We start from the raw sequence: 16,687 nt of genomic DNA, 5'->3' as shown, positions 1-16,687 counted from the left end.
TCACCTGCTCCTTGCAGGGAAGTGACATTGGCCCAGCAGTCTTCTGTATGCTTTGAAATTCTCCAGTCATGTCCGTGGGCAGCGGGATCGGGCTTTATTGCTACCCAGAGTGTGTGCAGGACAGCCTGATGGCAAAGTGGCTGGATCGAGGTGACACGACCACGGTCACCAATCCTGAGCAGCATCTATGACTGTGACACGGAGTTCTGCTTGGCCCGTTGTTGGGAGTCTGCACTGGTAGTTGCTGACTTCCTGCACAAAGTATTTCAGGAAGTCTGTAAAAGAAAATGGTTATTAATTTCAATGTATGTAATACGAAATGCCATAACAAACCGTGTTGTTTGGAAAATGAAACCGTGATGCGTGCACCTTGTCCTGAGTAACAGAGCACAACATCAGAAGAGCTAGAAGTGACACTGCTCAAATGCTGCTGTGATCCAGGAGTTGTGGAACATCTGGAAATGTCTCAGTTATCAGAAAGGTGCTTCCGAAGGTCCGTATTAACCAACACGGTGCCAGAGTACTCTCATCAGATGGAAAGGAAACTCATGCCAAGCATGAATAAAAAGGTTCTTCAACTTTTCTATCATAAATCCTTTGGTAAACACACCATGCAAGAAAAGCATCACACCTGTTTGCTTGGCACCCAGAATTGTCATATCTCTGGGGAAAAAAAGAGTTGAGGAAAGTGCATTATCAGTAAATGGATTTCTGAAAGCAGTTCTGTAACTCCTTTTGGTATATTTGCTTTAAGCCCATTTTATTTCTACACAAGCTAAAAAATTAGCACACAAAAGATAGTTTTGGTTCACACTTACAGCTTTGTTCATGTCATCTCTGAAGGGAGGAGATGCCTGCCATCATATTACACAGCTGGATAAAGACAGCATTTATTAGAGTAGGTTGTACAAGCTGCGTTTCCCTGAAGAGGTGGCATTGGTAATGAAATGGTAAAGCCTGGTATCTGTACCCAAAGAGGGGCAGTGGGAGAAATAGTGTTTGTGCATCTTGAAGGTGTTTTGCCAGGATGCATGTATCTTGCAATGCTTTCATGCAGTTAAGGACATGACAACTCTAAGCAAGCTGTAGGTATATGGCCCCTGCATTAATGAACCTAGTGAGGTTTGGGTGTGAACTTCCTTATTGGAGGAAACCTGTAGCTCTGAAGAGGGAGAACATCTGGGGATCAGTTGGGAAAATGTTCTCTTCCTCTTTTCCCTCGTTAAGGCAGTCCTTTACAGTGGTGTCTTTGAAACACTTGACTTTGGAGTGGAGGAGAGGAAATACTTTCTCAGACTCAGAGGTTCAACTGAGGTGTTCTTGGTGTTTGAATGGGTAGGAGGTCCTGCCAATGGATGTTAACAGCGGTCCAGCAAAATCTGTGGCCGTGTGTGAATAGAAATGTGGTGTTGTTCCCCCCCCCACCCCCGCCACTGTCATTTAAAGAGTAAGACATAGATTATGGTTACTACCCTAAGTAACTTCCTGTTGATCTCTTTCTACAAGCCTTGTTGTTTGATTAAACTTAGTGGAATGACAAGTGTGATTAAAGCCGGAGCATTCACAACCAATTTTTAGGGGAACCAAAATCCAGGCGTTCTCTAAAAGATGTGGGATGTTTCTATCTTATCTGAGAATATGAGTAATTGTTGTATTACTTAAAAAGGAAACATGTCCTTTGCTATATGAGTGAAAAATCAGGTATAATATCTGAGCATTTAAAGTACTTCACATTGCATATACTGCAAAATCTTTGCTACTAGCAGAAAATCTATTGAATGTATCACAGTTAACGTGACTTGAGAGATATTAGTAAAAACCTGGAAAGAAAACATGTACTTTAGTTGCAGTTGGGTAAATAGTTGAAAACTGAATGTGTGTTTAAGTGGGTCTTTGACAGTAAATATTATAAAATATGGATTCCATCTCTAATGTTGTTGATTTTATACACTGAAAATAATTTTATTTTACACAAGCCATGAACACATTTCAGCAATCTCCAGCCAAGTTTTGAAAACCAGTTTTCGACTCACCACTTATATAGTACAATTCATTCTCACCCTTCATATAAAATGTTAGTGGATGTGACATTCTTCTCAGTGTGAAGTTTTCATTTCTATATGCAAGGTGGATTAGTTGATTGGATTATTTTTGGTTTACTGGTACAGCATGTCTAAACAGTTAAAAGGAAATTTCAGTGAATCCCTATAAAAAAAACACGGTTGACAATGGATAGCCAGAAGTTGAACTAGTACTACTGAGGATTAGGGATGGATTGTTTTATGAACTGAATTATCTTAATTGTTGCTTCGCCAAGGTGGGGTACGTTGGATTTTTGTTTATTTATTTATTTATTTATTTGGGTCATTGATAAAAACTTTGAGAACTTAAAGGATAGCAGTTACATGGAAATGCCACAGAAATTTCATCCAAATGTTTCTTAGTGGGTGAGGTATGACAGGACTCAACCGCTGGATCTTTGATGTTCTGAGACAAGGTAGACATTTTCTTGCTCTGTGTATCTGAGTGTACCCCCTATACTCATGTGATTTTGAGATAGAGCAGTTCAAACCATTGCCTGGTGGTCTTGAATGTCCAAGTGTGCTAATAGGCTTAGTTATAGTTCCCTCTAAGAACTGCTTTTCTACTTACAGTCTTTAGGGACTTCAGGGAAAAAGTTTAATGAAGAATTTTTTCCTGTGTCAATTATGGTTAGAAAAGCACTGTTTTCAGCTCTGTGGAGTTCGTGGACTTCTTGAATGCCAATCCTTGGCCTCCTGAGTTTGGTCCAGGTGGGTAGACCAGCCAGTGCTCCTTTTGGTGTAGTATGACCTAAATACTAGGTGGAAATCTAGGCAGGAGATCATGCTTCTGGTACTGGAACAACCTTCTGTTGCTTAAAACTAGATTCTGTCACTTTTCTTCCCAAGTTTTTTTATGAGGTTATATCCAAGCTCCAACGCCTAGGGCTAGTTAACCACAGAGTAGGACTGTCAGTGAACGTGGTGGCACCTAAAAGACATTTTTCCATGTCATAAAATCATTCAGGCTTGATAGGCACTTTTGAAAACATTATATGTGGCTCTTTGCAGTGGCCTTTTTTTTCCCCATCAGAGCCCTGGCAATGTCTGGTGCTGGCAGGTGGACTGTACCAGTCTTGTCCCTTATCTCACAGAATACTGCAGTTGCTTGAGATTTTGAGTGTTTGTTTTTTTCTGAAACTGTTTATAGATAGAAATGATTATATATAACAGAGATGTAACAAGGTCTAGGATGTGCTGACTTCTTATTCTTGCTTCCCTATCATATGTTGGCTCACTTCAGGGAGAGGAGCTCTGTTTATAGCAATCTCGAGTTGAACTCATTTACAGCAGATCTATATTTGGGCATCTTTGCACATATCCTTGTGCCTAAAATGGGCACCATAATTCTTACCTTGTAGAGGGGTTAGAAGATTAGTTACTGTCTGTAAAGAGCTTTAAAAATGACAAATCCTATGTTTCCATATCTTCAGAATATAATTAGGAAGCCAGCCAATTAATCTGTTTCCTAGAAATCAATAGTTCAGAATTACTTGTTCATAAAAATTGTTTATGTGCATAATTCGGGGTAAGTATACCTTTTTTTCCCCCCCATATGTGACGGTGTTCACTGAGAAACCCAGGCTCTGCTCCTGCAGTACACACTGCATGGACGCACTCTTGAAATCTGAGGCCCATTATATAATTTCATTATTTACCTGTTTACTCATTATTTAAAATGGAGCTGCATGTTTTCTAGTAGTGAGGGTAATTTACTACCTAGAACAACCAAACATGGGCTCAGGTGTGTTTTTTCATTACTTTTTATGTCAGGATTGATTAAGGAGGGTCTGTGTCTCACCTTGATCCTGTATGTTTTGATTCAGGAGCTGTCTAGTGAGATTTTTCTGGCCTATATTACATACGTCATCAGACTAGAAGGTTATAAATGTCCCTTCTGGCCTTTAAAGTCTGATCTTGTAATTAAAATACAGGGATGTCTTTTGTGGGGCAAAATAAATACTGATAGTTTATAGCTGAATTCGTGTGGAGGATCTCTGCATCATTAGGAGGTTTTTGACAAGAAAGTTAGATCGCAGCCGCTACAGCTGCTGTTTGGACAAGGAGGGAAAGCCTGTCAGTACATGGAGAAAGGTTAGGGTTGCTAAGAACGGTGAAGCAACAAGACAGGGTAAAAAAAGAACAAAACACAAAAAGCCTAATTTCTGAAAAATATATAAAACTGCCACTGATTACAGTATTCCCTGTTGTCTCTTTCTGTCTCTTTCCCCCATCTGTCCGTTCTTTGTCACTTTGAACAGCACAGTTTTCTACTAATACAGCTGTATTGTGCTTAGTTTTGTGGTAGGGCTGTAATCTTGATTCCCTTTAGCTCTGCCATGCTTGAGGAGGGGCCAGAACTTGGATTACCTTGACTGTTCGTTCCCTCCTCTTTGGCCCCCATGGAAAGGCAGCTAATGACACACAGGAGAAATGGAGGTCGAAACAAGAAGGGAGGAGCTGTGCCCCCAGCCTCCATGCTGGAATAGGTCATCAGTAAGAATAACGGGATTTCTGTCCTCTTTGTCCTTTGCTTGCACTGCAAACATTTCACGGCAGATCGTGGTCCCAACATGTACCTGGCCATTTGTTGGACTCTCCACATACGGGTTGAATGTGTGTGTCCTGAAAATGTCTCAAACTATGATTAAAACTAACTCTCTTAAGGATGTGACTTTCCCTTTGCAAGTGTAAGGAAGATATTATAAAGACACTGAAGACTGGAAGGGATCTGAGGCAACAAGTGGTAGCTTAAATTTAGAGGTTTTATTGATAAGTGGGATCTGCAGACCTGGATGCCATGTCCTTTTTCGAGTGCTTGGGAAAGTGAGAATCCTAGGAATGGGATTGGGGACATACAGAGGGGAGCAGAAGAATACCTACACCATAAGGTATTGGGAACTTTATAGAAATTCTGTATATAGAAAGTATCTTTAGGGCACAGCTACTACATCAGTCACCTGAGGAAGTTAAATCTAGAGGTGTTATCGGTGTCAGTCCCAGAAGACATTACACGTGGGAGGGGAGGCTTAAGGATTTGCAGGAAGGTGGCAGTTCTGGGAACGCTGTGAATGTTTACTGGTCAATATACTGGATGCAGCCTTTCACGTCCCTAAAAAGTTAAATTAGGTGCTTTGTGGATTGCTCTTCCAGACTCAAGCATGGTGATACAGTGCAAGTCCCAGGTTGGTTGCCAAAAAGGAGACCTGTCTCATGTACAGCGTTCCTAACAAAATGAGACGCTTAACCTGACTGTCCTGAATTCCAGACCCGTACCAGCATTATAGACCTTATTTCTGTTCAGTGCAAGGCACTGTAGACAGAAGCAGTGATGACTGCTGCGAGAAGAGGGAAAATGTCCTGCAGCTAGGTAACGCACAGCCTTCTAGGCAAGCAGCTTGTGGTTTCTGGCAGGAAATTCCCACTGGACATTGTCAAATGCATTTTGAGATGATGTTACCCATGTTCAGTTTATTATTAGCGAATAATTTAGCTGTGCTTACCATGTTGTATGAGTTCCTGTAGGCTTTACTTTGTGAAATTTGCTTTTGTGCAGCAGAATTCTTCCCAGTTGGTAAACTTCTGCTGAAGTACAAATGGTCTGCATTGAAAATACAGCAGATGGGGTCGTATTAGCCTGATTCTCTCATCCATGAAAACAAATGCTATAACCATTGTAATTTGGCAGAATTTTGATGCAAGTCAACAGAGTTGCAGGAGAATTAAGGTCTGCAGTGACCTTTGTGTATTCCTTGATTTTTGTTTTACATGCAAGTTGGGTATGGTATTTTTTTATCGATAGTAAGAGTTTATAAAACAGTGTACATATACATATAATCTCCCTAATTCCAAAACTGCTGATGCATATTTAAATATAATGTCCTCAGAATGTTGTTGCTCTTGGCCCAGACAATATTTGCAGAATGGCTCAGGAAGGTGGTTCACTGTCAGATGCCAGAATAGATTTTATGCAGCAGGTTGTAACTTGATTAATCCAATACCGGTTAAAGAGAGAACACATCAAGCCATCTCATCTGTACTATACAGGGTGTGTGTGTGTGTGCGCGTGTGTGAGTATATATATATATATACACACACAGAGTATATATTTTCCCCACTGTTAAACCGAACCCAGAACAGATAACACAGCCCATCTCTGAATCTCCTCCAAAACAATGCCTCATCATGTGTTCTTGAGCCAGTGGCTTGGCAGATAAAAGCCCTATTGTCTTTTACCTCTAGAACGTTTTTCTCTGTCGTCCTGTTCAGTACCATTTTTCTATTTACCAGTGGTGATGAAGTAACATTAAGATGAAAAAAAACCCTTAATCCCTGGGTGCCACCACAAAGAAACACAGAAGCTGTAATACTGCAGTGGCTCTCTACCAGTTTTACAAATTACCTCTTTAGTTTTTTTTAAAGAATCAAAATCCGAACCAAAATATGCAAGAAAAAAACAGACAATTAGTAAGAGCCAGCACTTCATGAAAATGCCACTGTATCTTGTTTATAATAAAAGTGCGAAGCAATTTGGAGGATTTAAAAGACTCACATACCATCAAGTAAAGTTTTAATTAGCTCCCGTAAGACTATGAGAGAGGCTTTATTTGAGTGGACCGAAGGCCCAACTAGTCTAATATCCTATCTCGCATTGTGGCCATGATGACATGCCGGCGAAGGCATCAACTTAGGTACATATTTTATTTTTCCTTCACCTTTCCTCTGAGATGACTTTAAGATTCCAGTTATTTTCATCTTCAGGACTGCCTGGATTCTGAACATGTGAATTCTGTGTGTTCTGTAGCCCACAATTTCTGTACAGTGAACTCTCTAGTCTCCGTGAAACCCATTGACACTGCATTTACCACTCCCTTTGTCAAGGAGCAACACAAGTTTACTGCCAGTTGCATGAAAAACCACTTTCTTGTGTTTGTTTTGAAGCTGGTTTCTATGACGTTCATTTAATAGATATTTCTTTTTTCTTATTGGAAGAGAAATAGAATAGTGGATCCCTACCCATCCATTCCATACCTCTTGTGATTTTGTAGACCCATGTTGTATCTTCAAAGTTGTTCCTTTCTTTGTACTGAAGAGTCTCAACTTAAGTTTTTACTTATATGGATATCTGATTTGGACATATGCAAGACTTTCCACACCACTTTTTTCTTTTTCTGAACCTTTCCCATCTTATGTTGCCTTTTCTGTGATGGGAAGTCCAAAACCACTCAACAGTATTCAAGATGTTTCGTAGTGTAACAGCAGCCTTGTCTACTTTTTGTTTCTTTCCCAATCATCCCTAGCACTCTGGTTTGCTTTTTTGGCAGCTGCTGAGCATTGGGCTGGTGTTTGCATGGATGTTATTCCAGGATCTTGCTCCTGAGTGGTAATAGCAAGCACAGAGCCCATCTTTTCATGTGAGAAGCTTGGAATGTTTTTCCTCACATATGTCATTTTATATTGGCGTACAATGAATTTTATCTGCCATTTTACTGTCCGGTAACTCAGGCGTGTTGAGGATGCAGTTCTTCATAATAGGTTCTCATCGTTATTATCTTGCATAATTAGCAAACTTTGAACGAACTTTGTCATCCTTTGTAATGCCTGTCCCATCCCTCAATGCAATTCCCTGAGGAAGTCCTTTGATGACCTTGTTCTATTGTAATAACTGACAGATGGTTCAGTATTCCAGCTCTGTTTGCTACCTTTTGATCAGATTTTTTTTTCTTTTTAGCTGTGGAGGGACGTTTTCTTGTAATTCGTAGATGCTTAAGCGTTTCCCTAAAAATCTGTCAAAAGCATTTTGAAAACCCTATCATTGTAATCCAAATGCTTGTTGACCCCTTCAGAGAACTCCACTGGGCTTAGAGGAGATGACATCCTTTTACAAAAGCCATACAGTCTCTTCCCAAGTACATCATATTAATTCTGATGTCCGCTAATCCTGTTCTCATTATAGCTTCTACTAATTGCTGTGATACAAACATGAAGTGTATTGGCTTCGTATATCTCCCTGGAAACTTAAAAAAATTGTTACGGTTTTCAACCTCCTGTCATTATTCCATTCTCATGCTAATTTAACAACAATGGGCTACGAATTTCCTGCCAGTGCTGCTGGCACAGCAAGCCTCAAGAAGTGGCAAAACCCAGCCATGGCATTTCCTACCCTTGACTCAAGGCGCAATACTCTCCTTCCCACTAACATGCTGCTGATCCAGTGATGGGGAGGGATTGTTGTCTTCTCCCCCAAACATCTCCCTCACCTCCATACACTCATCCTTTTGCACTTGTTCCCTTTTAGGGATGCTGCCTTCTTCCAGACATACTCCCTTCTTTTCCTTCCCTTTCCCCAGGATGTAAGAAATGCAGAATACATGTAAATGTTTTCTATTTGAGATGCCGGGCAAAAACACATCTGAAAACTTCATGAGTTACCATGTCCTTAGATAGTACAAACTGCTTTGATTTAGACTGCAATTTGCTGCTTTTCCCTCAAGGATTACTGAGGAGTCATCAATTGCTGCAGTGATTGTCCTCTTCTGCTCAATAATTTTACTAGTGTTTGAGATTGCATACAGGTTTCCAGATTCTGAAATGAAAACGTCTTTAGAAATCAAGGATGAGAAATATTTTTAGCTTGTCATCTTAAATTTTAATTAATCGCTTCTCCTACCTTCTTTAGCCTCAAAAGGCTAAAACAAAGGCTTATATGTCCTTATAAAGATCAGGTAGCGAATATAAGCCTTAAAGATACAGCAAATGATTAAGCCTCCGCATACCTCACACTGAAGACAGACTTTTGTTAAGGCTCTTAATTTTTGTTAGCAATCTTGGTACAAAGACTAACTTTTCACAGTTGTTTTGCATTTATAGTCTCTGTTCTTGTCAATATTGACGGCTGGAATTTTCTTTCTAAATTACTCTTGAAGTCCTGACTTGACTGATTAAACAAAGACTGTGCAATAAGCCACCGAAAGATCAGGAAATAGCATATAATGAGGTCACACCACATTCATGATTTTAAAATGGTGTTTTTATAGTATATTATGAAGAGAATTAAATTTGGTTTATGTTTAGTAAGAAAAGTTTAGGGAAAGCAGTTCATAGGCAAGTAGCAATTACCAAACTGTGGTCATTTACAAGCCCACAATACAACAAAATTTGGTAGTCACCTTGAAGTCCTTTGAGACATAGTTTAAATGTTTATATGCTGTGCTGATGGAAGGATGAGATAACAAAACCACTGTTGGCACATGCATCATTTCTCCAGTATGAATTTTTCCATCTGGACTTTCAAAGCTGACCAAATTCCGGAGGAGCTGAAGGCATGAGCTTGCAGTAGGAATTGTCAAGCAGTGTTACTGTCTAGGGTAGCAGCTTCTCAGCCCATGACAGGTAGCAGCACCACCATGGGAAGATGAGTGCTCATTCTCCTTGGTCCTTCAGTGTTTCATTAACTGAACTGCTGCCAGCATCACCACTCTTTTACAAAAGGAAAAGACATGTTGGGTTACTGCAACTACTGGGGGAGGAAATGGAGTAACGACAAAACAGATGTAGTGATAAGTTATAAGGGGATAGGAGGTAAGAGAGAGGATAGGAGATGTCCTTTACAGTTTTTCTGTGAGGTAGAGGGAAGAGAATGATCTGTGGGACCATCCCTGTGCATTGGAGAGTGCGGTGCCTGTGTTGGTATGACTCTCACTTCATAAACAGCAAATGCCCTTGTTGGTCACAAGGAGAACGGCATTCTGCTGTTGGGAAATCTAGTCTTAGAGGTGTCTGTGTTGGTGGAAGCTCTACCTCAATATGCCTTAAAAGTAGTGTTTCTGTTACAGGGCATATGTCATTTGGGTTGTTTTTCTGGTTTGGGGTTTTTTTGTTTGTTTGGGTTGGGTTTTGTTTTGTTTTTTACCAGAACAATGCCTGTTTTTCGCCTTGGAAAGAATGGCAATTTCAGAGCTTTTACTGTCTTACTTTGAATACAGCCATTATCTGTGCAGTTTCATAAGGACAAAGTTATGGTGTGAACTTGCTGTTACTGGGGAGCCCATCATAATAATCAGTGTACTCTGGTACAGGACTTCTTTCATTCAGGGTCTTAATCTTGTTCCAGCCTTGTCTCTGAAGTGGAGGTGCCCATCAGCTCATTCCTTAGTCTTTGCTTTTCACTGTAGGAAGAAACTCTGTTTAGCACTAGATACAAGTCAAAGAAGTGATACACAACAATATGATTGATGCGTCTTGATCCCTTTGTTCTTTCCTTGTCTGTCAGTCAAGATAGTGCCTTCATACCTATGCAAGGTACATGAAACTATCTCTCCTTTTTTTTCCTCAAGCTTTACTTTGGAGAACTCTGCCAAAGGCATTTTTATTAAAATGAAGACTTACCATTTTCCTTATGCATACCTGAACACTGAAAAGACACCTTTAAATCAAAATACAGAATGTTCATTTTATCTTCTATGAATCTGATGATTTTCAGAATAAGCAACAATAAAAAATTGTCCAACTGAACCACAGGCTTAACTTGAAACATGAGTGTTTGCCTGCTAGTCCAACAGGCATGATCACTTATGATAAGGGTACTTGATGTAAATGTATCCTGTAGTTCTTAAATATTTACTGCGATCACTTCAAGAAACTAATAGTGTGTATGCGGAAAGGTGGTTTTTACGTGTACTGCACTGCACTGATGTGGAAGCGGAGCTGTTTAGCAGATTGAGTGGCAGTGCTAAAGTTTCATATGAATATATATATTTATATATGTGTATATAGATCCACTTACGTACATTATCAACTTGAAAATTTAATAATGCATCACAGATAACATCTTATTTTCTTGTAGTAAATCAGCTTTGTAAATAAGCAACATTTATTTCAAAAAAAGAGTTCAAGGATGACTTAGAGGTTCTTTTTAGAGGCATGTTGTGGTATTTTGCTTGCACTCCGCTTACTGTAGAGTTGAATACTTCTGGGTAAATGATGTGATATCGATACTGATGCTTGACTGCAATATGCCTGTTTGCAGGGGGAGGAGAATGTAGATGATTTTTAAAATAGCTTCTGAAAACAAATGATTTTTATAATTTAGCTTTTGTTTTCATTGGGTCCAGTCCTACTGTAGTAGCCCCTAAGTTTGTTTAAATTTCTGAATTTTCTTGGTCTAACTAAACTAAGTTTAGATCATGCCTATCACCATAGTAACTGCACACCTCTAAGTCTAACTGCGACATGAGATCACCGGAAGTCTTGCTCAAAAGAGGTCTGAATTATCTCACTTTAAAAGAAAAAATAGGGAGGACTGTAATATTGTCTCTTCCTTTAACTTGAATCCTTACACAATGGGACTAAATCCAGTGCTTGTCTACACTTGTGTCTTTATTCTAATTTTATATGTAGCAGCTTTATGAAACACAAATAAGTTGTTACATAAATTGCAGCTCTGAACAGTGTGTTTTATCTTTAAATATACTTTTTAAAATAGACTATCCCAGTCTATAAACAGAGCGCACTTGTGTGTAGTCTTGCTGTACTTTTTACTGTCCTGTAGGTTGTTTTCAACTGCACTGCATTGTTGTAAGTTTTTATCTATCCTGGCTATGGAGAATCCTAAGGACCTGTGTATTGGGTTTGCATGGCAAGGTTTTGGTAGCTGGGGGGCTACAGAGGTGGCTTCTGTGAGAAGCTGCCAGAAGCTTTCCCCTTGTCCAACAGAGCCAATGCCAGCCGGCTCCAAAATGAACTTGCTGCTGGCCAAGACCGAGCCCATCAGTGATGGTGGCAGCGCCTCTGAGATAACATAGTTGAGAAGGGAAAAAAACCTGCTGGGGAACAGCAGCAGGTAGAGAAGAGTGAGAACATGTGAGAGGACCAGTTCTGCAGACACCAAGGTTGGTGAAGAAGGAAGGGGAGCAGGTTCTCCAGGTGCCAGAGCAGAGGTTCCCCTGCAGCCCGTGGTGAAGACCATGGTGAGGCAGGCTGTCCCCCTGTAGCCCATGGAGGTCCATGGTGGAGCAGATATCCACCTACAGCCCATGGAGGACCCCACGCCAGAGCAGGTGGATGCCTGAAGGAGGCTGTGAGCTTGTGGAGAGCCCATGCTGGATCAGGCTCCTGGCAGGACCTGTGGCCCCGTGGACAGAAGAGCCCACGCTAGAGCAGGTTTGCTGGCAGGACTTGTGACCCCGTGGGGGACCCATGCTGGAGCAGTTTGTGAAGAACTGCAGCCCGTGGAAAGGGCTCACGTTGGAGAAGTTCATGGAGAACTGTCTCCCGTGGGAGGGATCCCATGCTGAAGCAGGGGAAGAGTGTGAGGAGGCCCCCTGGGAGAAAGAAGAGTCAAAGTGTGATGAACTGACCACAACCCCCATTCCCCGTCCCCCTGCGCCGCTTGGGGGGAGGAGGGAGAGAAATGGGGAGTGAAGTTGAGCCTGGGAAGAAAGGAGAGGTAGGAGGAAGGTGTGTTAAGTTTTAGTTTGTATTTATCATTATCCTCCTCTGATTTGATTGGTAATAGATTAAATCAGTTTCCCCAAGTTGAGTCTGTTTTGCCTGTGACAGCACTGGTGAGTGATCTCTCCTTGTCCTTATCTTGACCCACGAGCCTTTCGTTATATTTTCTCTCCCCTGCTGAGCTGAGGAGGGGAGCGACAGAGCAGCTTTGGTGGGCACTGGGCGTCCAGACAGGGTCAACCCACCACAACCTGATTAAATGTTTCTTTCTGTTCGTGGCATTGAGGTTTAAGTGATACGCACTGTCAAAACCCCACACTTTTACAGGATTGTCCTTTCAATGATTTATTGATCCTCATCTGTGCTCTGGAGTTGTTTAATTTCTGAAACTTAAGGGATCTGAGCCTGGACTTTGTATAGCCTGTTAAATGTGGATGCTGCTTCTTATTTTGCCTTCTTTTTTTTTTCTGTTTTGATGGTCTGTTGCTAATCCTGCAGTGCTTGTGGTCTTCTGTATGAAAACTGTTTTGTAGACATGTAACAATGTTTAGTAAATTAATATAACGCACAAGTGAGTAGTTTTCTCTCTATGGAATGCCATCATACCAACTCATGTTACTCGAAAACAAACCAGACGTACGAGCGTACGCGGATGCACAGAGGCAGCTGGGTTTTGTAAATGTGAGGTCCCAGGCACAAACCTCACTGCAAATCCAGGTGTGCAGATGGTGCTCAAGCCAGTGTAGTTAATCTGGTGCACCTGGGCTGTGCTGAACCTGTGCTGACGGTGTCCTGTACAGGCTCAGCAGCCTGCCAGATGTTTCAGAAGGGGCCCATAGATGGCTGAAAACATCTCTTTTTCTGCGGACAAAATTCATTATCTGTGTTGACAATATCTGCAGCCAGTTCTCTGTAGGTAAAATTTCATCCCTTCTGTTTCTATGTATGCTTGTGTTCCTCCTGCCTCGAAAATGGCTTTTATTTCTGAGGCGGTTTATATTTGCTTGATCTCCAGCATGGTGTTTGGCTCAGAGAGGCTTTTTCAGCTGAGCTGTGGGTTTGACAGGGAAAGCAGAATGTTTGTTGACATCACTTCAGGTTTCTTACCGCTGTAAACAATGGCTAATGGTGTGGGAGAACGTAAATTATATACCTCGCTTGCTGACTGGAGCGAGTTTGTGATTTGCTGTTAGACCCCAGAAAGCAATTGCTGCCACAGGTGGTTATACTCAGCTCCCTGTTAACTGGGATGAAGGTGGAAGAGAGGTTGAGAAGTTCTAGGTAATGAAGAGAACTGAGTGATCTGGTGCAGAGATGTTTAGCTGTAAGAGCTCCTGAATCACATCAGACCTAATAACCGCTGGTTTTATGCCTGGGCAGGTCCATAACTGGTCCCTCTGCCTGTGAAACAGCTGACTTACTGATGGGTGCATTGAAGGCAGCTGTGGAAATTACACGTGTGCATTTGGGTAGAACATTTTCTCACCTATTTTCATCTAAGTTGGAAGAAATCCATTTGCTACCTGGCTGTAAGTTAGTGTGCAAGCTATGCAAAATAAGGTTGTAAATGACCAACCTTGTGAACTGGGTTTTAAGGTAGATGACTGGGGTTTCTCCCCTCTACTATTATTCCTACATTTTGAAAGTAGCAGAAACTTTCCTGAAATTCTGTGTTCTATGGAACACACCGTGGACCGCATTCTTCGTGTAAGAAATTCCATCGAAGAATATGACACTTGTGCAAACAGCGTTTTCTTGTGGAAACAAACAGTCGTTGCAATGACAATTATGGATGAGACTTCTTGAAGGAAGCACAAAAATGTTTGGGGGGTGTGACAAATGAGAAGGGACGCTTTCCCTGTTCTTTTAGAAAGGTGAGGAAATAAGCTAGAGCCAGTGCACAATCCATGTTCTTGTGAGGAAGTGGTGGCAGTTCCAGATTTGGTATCCCGTGCTGGCATCGAGGAAAAAATTATAGCAGAAAAAATGCAAGGGAAAAAGAACTGTAGACACCCCGCTACAGTCACGCTATTGTATTCGACTGTAGAAGCTGCTTAGGGAATTACATTCTGTTGTCTTACATGTGGGAGCTTAAGAACAATAACTTACGGTAAGTATCATGAAAGCTATTATCTTGATACACAGGGGAATAAGTTAAGGATACAGTTTCAGCTTCAATCTGTGCTTCATGACTAATAGTTTAAAACACATCTTTGTAGGCTGGCTGGCGGTGTTTAAAAAGTTGGATTTTTTTATTATTATTTTATGTATCTATTTTATTTAAAAGAGTTTCTGGAAAATTTTTTTCTTGTTCTAATTTGCAGCATTACTTTACTGTTCTGTTTGGCCATGAAGGGCAGAAGCCACTGGAGCTCCGTTGCGAGGATGAAGTTGATGGAGACGAATGGGTAGAAGCTATTCACCAAGCTAGGTATGAAACCTGATTTTTAATCCTCATCTCCATTTTATTGTAAATAAATTGGTAATAATTTGAAAATACAAATTCACTCTCTAAACAGAAGTAAACGTTACAGTTCATTAGATGTGTATTGCTTGCAATTCATTGGTATGTTGCAGGAAAAACATGCCTTTATTGTTCATGCTTATATCACTGTATTTTATCATTCACGAGTGATTGTGTTGCAGTTGAAATTAGTTCAAGAATAATATTCTTTTATTGAAAGCAACCTGTAGGATTAGTCCTCTGTTAGAGGAAAAGTGTGTTACAGAGATATGCCAAATGAATAAACGAGCGTTTCTTAGAAAGCTCTTACATAGAAATAAGTGTAAGGTAGAGGAGGTCATGCCATTACGATGATAAAGTGTAACAAATAAAATTTTTACTTCAAAACTGAAGTCCAGAACAGCAAAGTCTTGTGAAAAGGGATGTGGTAGGATTTCCAGCCATGCAGTAATCTTCCCCTGAGGAAAGGTCTGCATGGTGAATGGGCAAGGTTTACAGTATAATCTAAATGAAAATCATCTCACTGAAGGTTTGTGAAATGGTTTGCAGAGGCAAATGCCTTTGCTGAAATGCACTTTCTCCAGCCTCCTCTCATAGACACTCACCTCAGCTAATCTACAGTGCCATGGTAACGTACGAGGAACCAGGCAATTTCTGAGTTGCTTAGGACATGAGCCATGTAAACAGAAGTGATTTTGCTTTATAACTAAAAATGAACTCCAGCAGATAGTAGTTTTTAATTTAGAACTTGTGAAATGAGGCCGTGAAGCTGCAGGTCTTGTGTCGCCTGGCACCCAGCCTTTGGATCCGCGTCCTCTTCTTAGCTGATACGTAACTGAACGGGGTCTTGTCCTTTCTTGAAAAGCACCTTCTGGGTTGTGGTTTTAGGTGAACCACATTTTGCATGGTAGCCCTCTGGGTCATCACGTTACTTCAGGTCTTGAGAAGCTGTGAGGCTTTGAAATCTCAGCCCATCATCCCAGGACAGCATGTCCACCAGCAGGCAGTCCCGGATTGCTCAGGGAGGAGGAGAGGAGGGAGATCTTCACCTTGTCTCGATCTGGGTCAATTTCTTTTGTGGAGTACAACTGAAAGCAAGTGAAGGAAGGAGTAGGACTTTTTGCCTTTTGGTAAGGGCGTTCAGGGGAAGCAGGATCCTACGGTTTCTTGTTCTCAGGATAATCGTCTTCTTTTCGATTGCCTGGTGTAAAAGGCGTGTAAGCAAGAAGAGCTTCATAACACTGAGTTAGAATTTCTGTCTAGGTAGGTAGTTCAGTCCATAAATGTATCACACATGAATTTTCAAGGCAGAACTTAACATAAAATTAAGCCAGTGTTTAACAACACACAGTTGAAAATACTGAGAAATTAAACTTGCTAAGAAGATGTTAGTTGTGATGTTCAACGTTGGGATGGCTGAATTTTGACTCCACTAGAAAGTTATCACTGCAGCCTTCAGAAGACAACAGGTTTCTGTTGTAAGCAAGATCAATATTTTTATCTTTGTCCCTTTTGCTATTTGACTTTTTTCCCTTTATTTGTGCCTATCTGAAATGACGGTCATAATAATACTGAGCTATGGACACCACTGTGAGGGCTATTCTCAGGACCCTGTATCATTTGGGGGATTTTCTTAATCTGTTTTTATGCATAGGTCTCGCAATTTCTTGAGGAAATTTTCCAGGGATTT

General features: G+C 40.9%; 1 protein-coding gene across 3 annotated transcripts in view; it reads left to right on the top strand.

Moving 5' to 3' along the window:
• Positions 1-16,687, top strand: part of RASGRF2 (Ras protein specific guanine nucleotide releasing factor 2) — a 131,945-nt gene that overhangs the window by 28,144 nt on the left and 87,114 nt on the right. For all 3 annotated transcript variants that reach the window (XM_054185101.1, XM_054185103.1, XM_054185102.1), the window contains exon 2: positions 14,858-14,964. In XM_054185101.1, the coding sequence (XP_054041076.1) occupies positions 14,858-14,964 (107 nt within the window). The remainder of the gene's footprint in view (positions 1-14,857; positions 14,965-16,687) is intronic.

This window comes from Rissa tridactyla, chromosome Z, assembly GCF_028500815.1.
Source record: "Rissa tridactyla isolate bRisTri1 chromosome Z, bRisTri1.patW.cur.20221130, whole genome shotgun sequence".
Lineage (NCBI taxonomy): Eukaryota > Metazoa > Chordata > Aves > Charadriiformes > Laridae > Rissa > Rissa tridactyla.
This window is presented reverse-complemented; position numbering and strand designations above follow the sequence as displayed.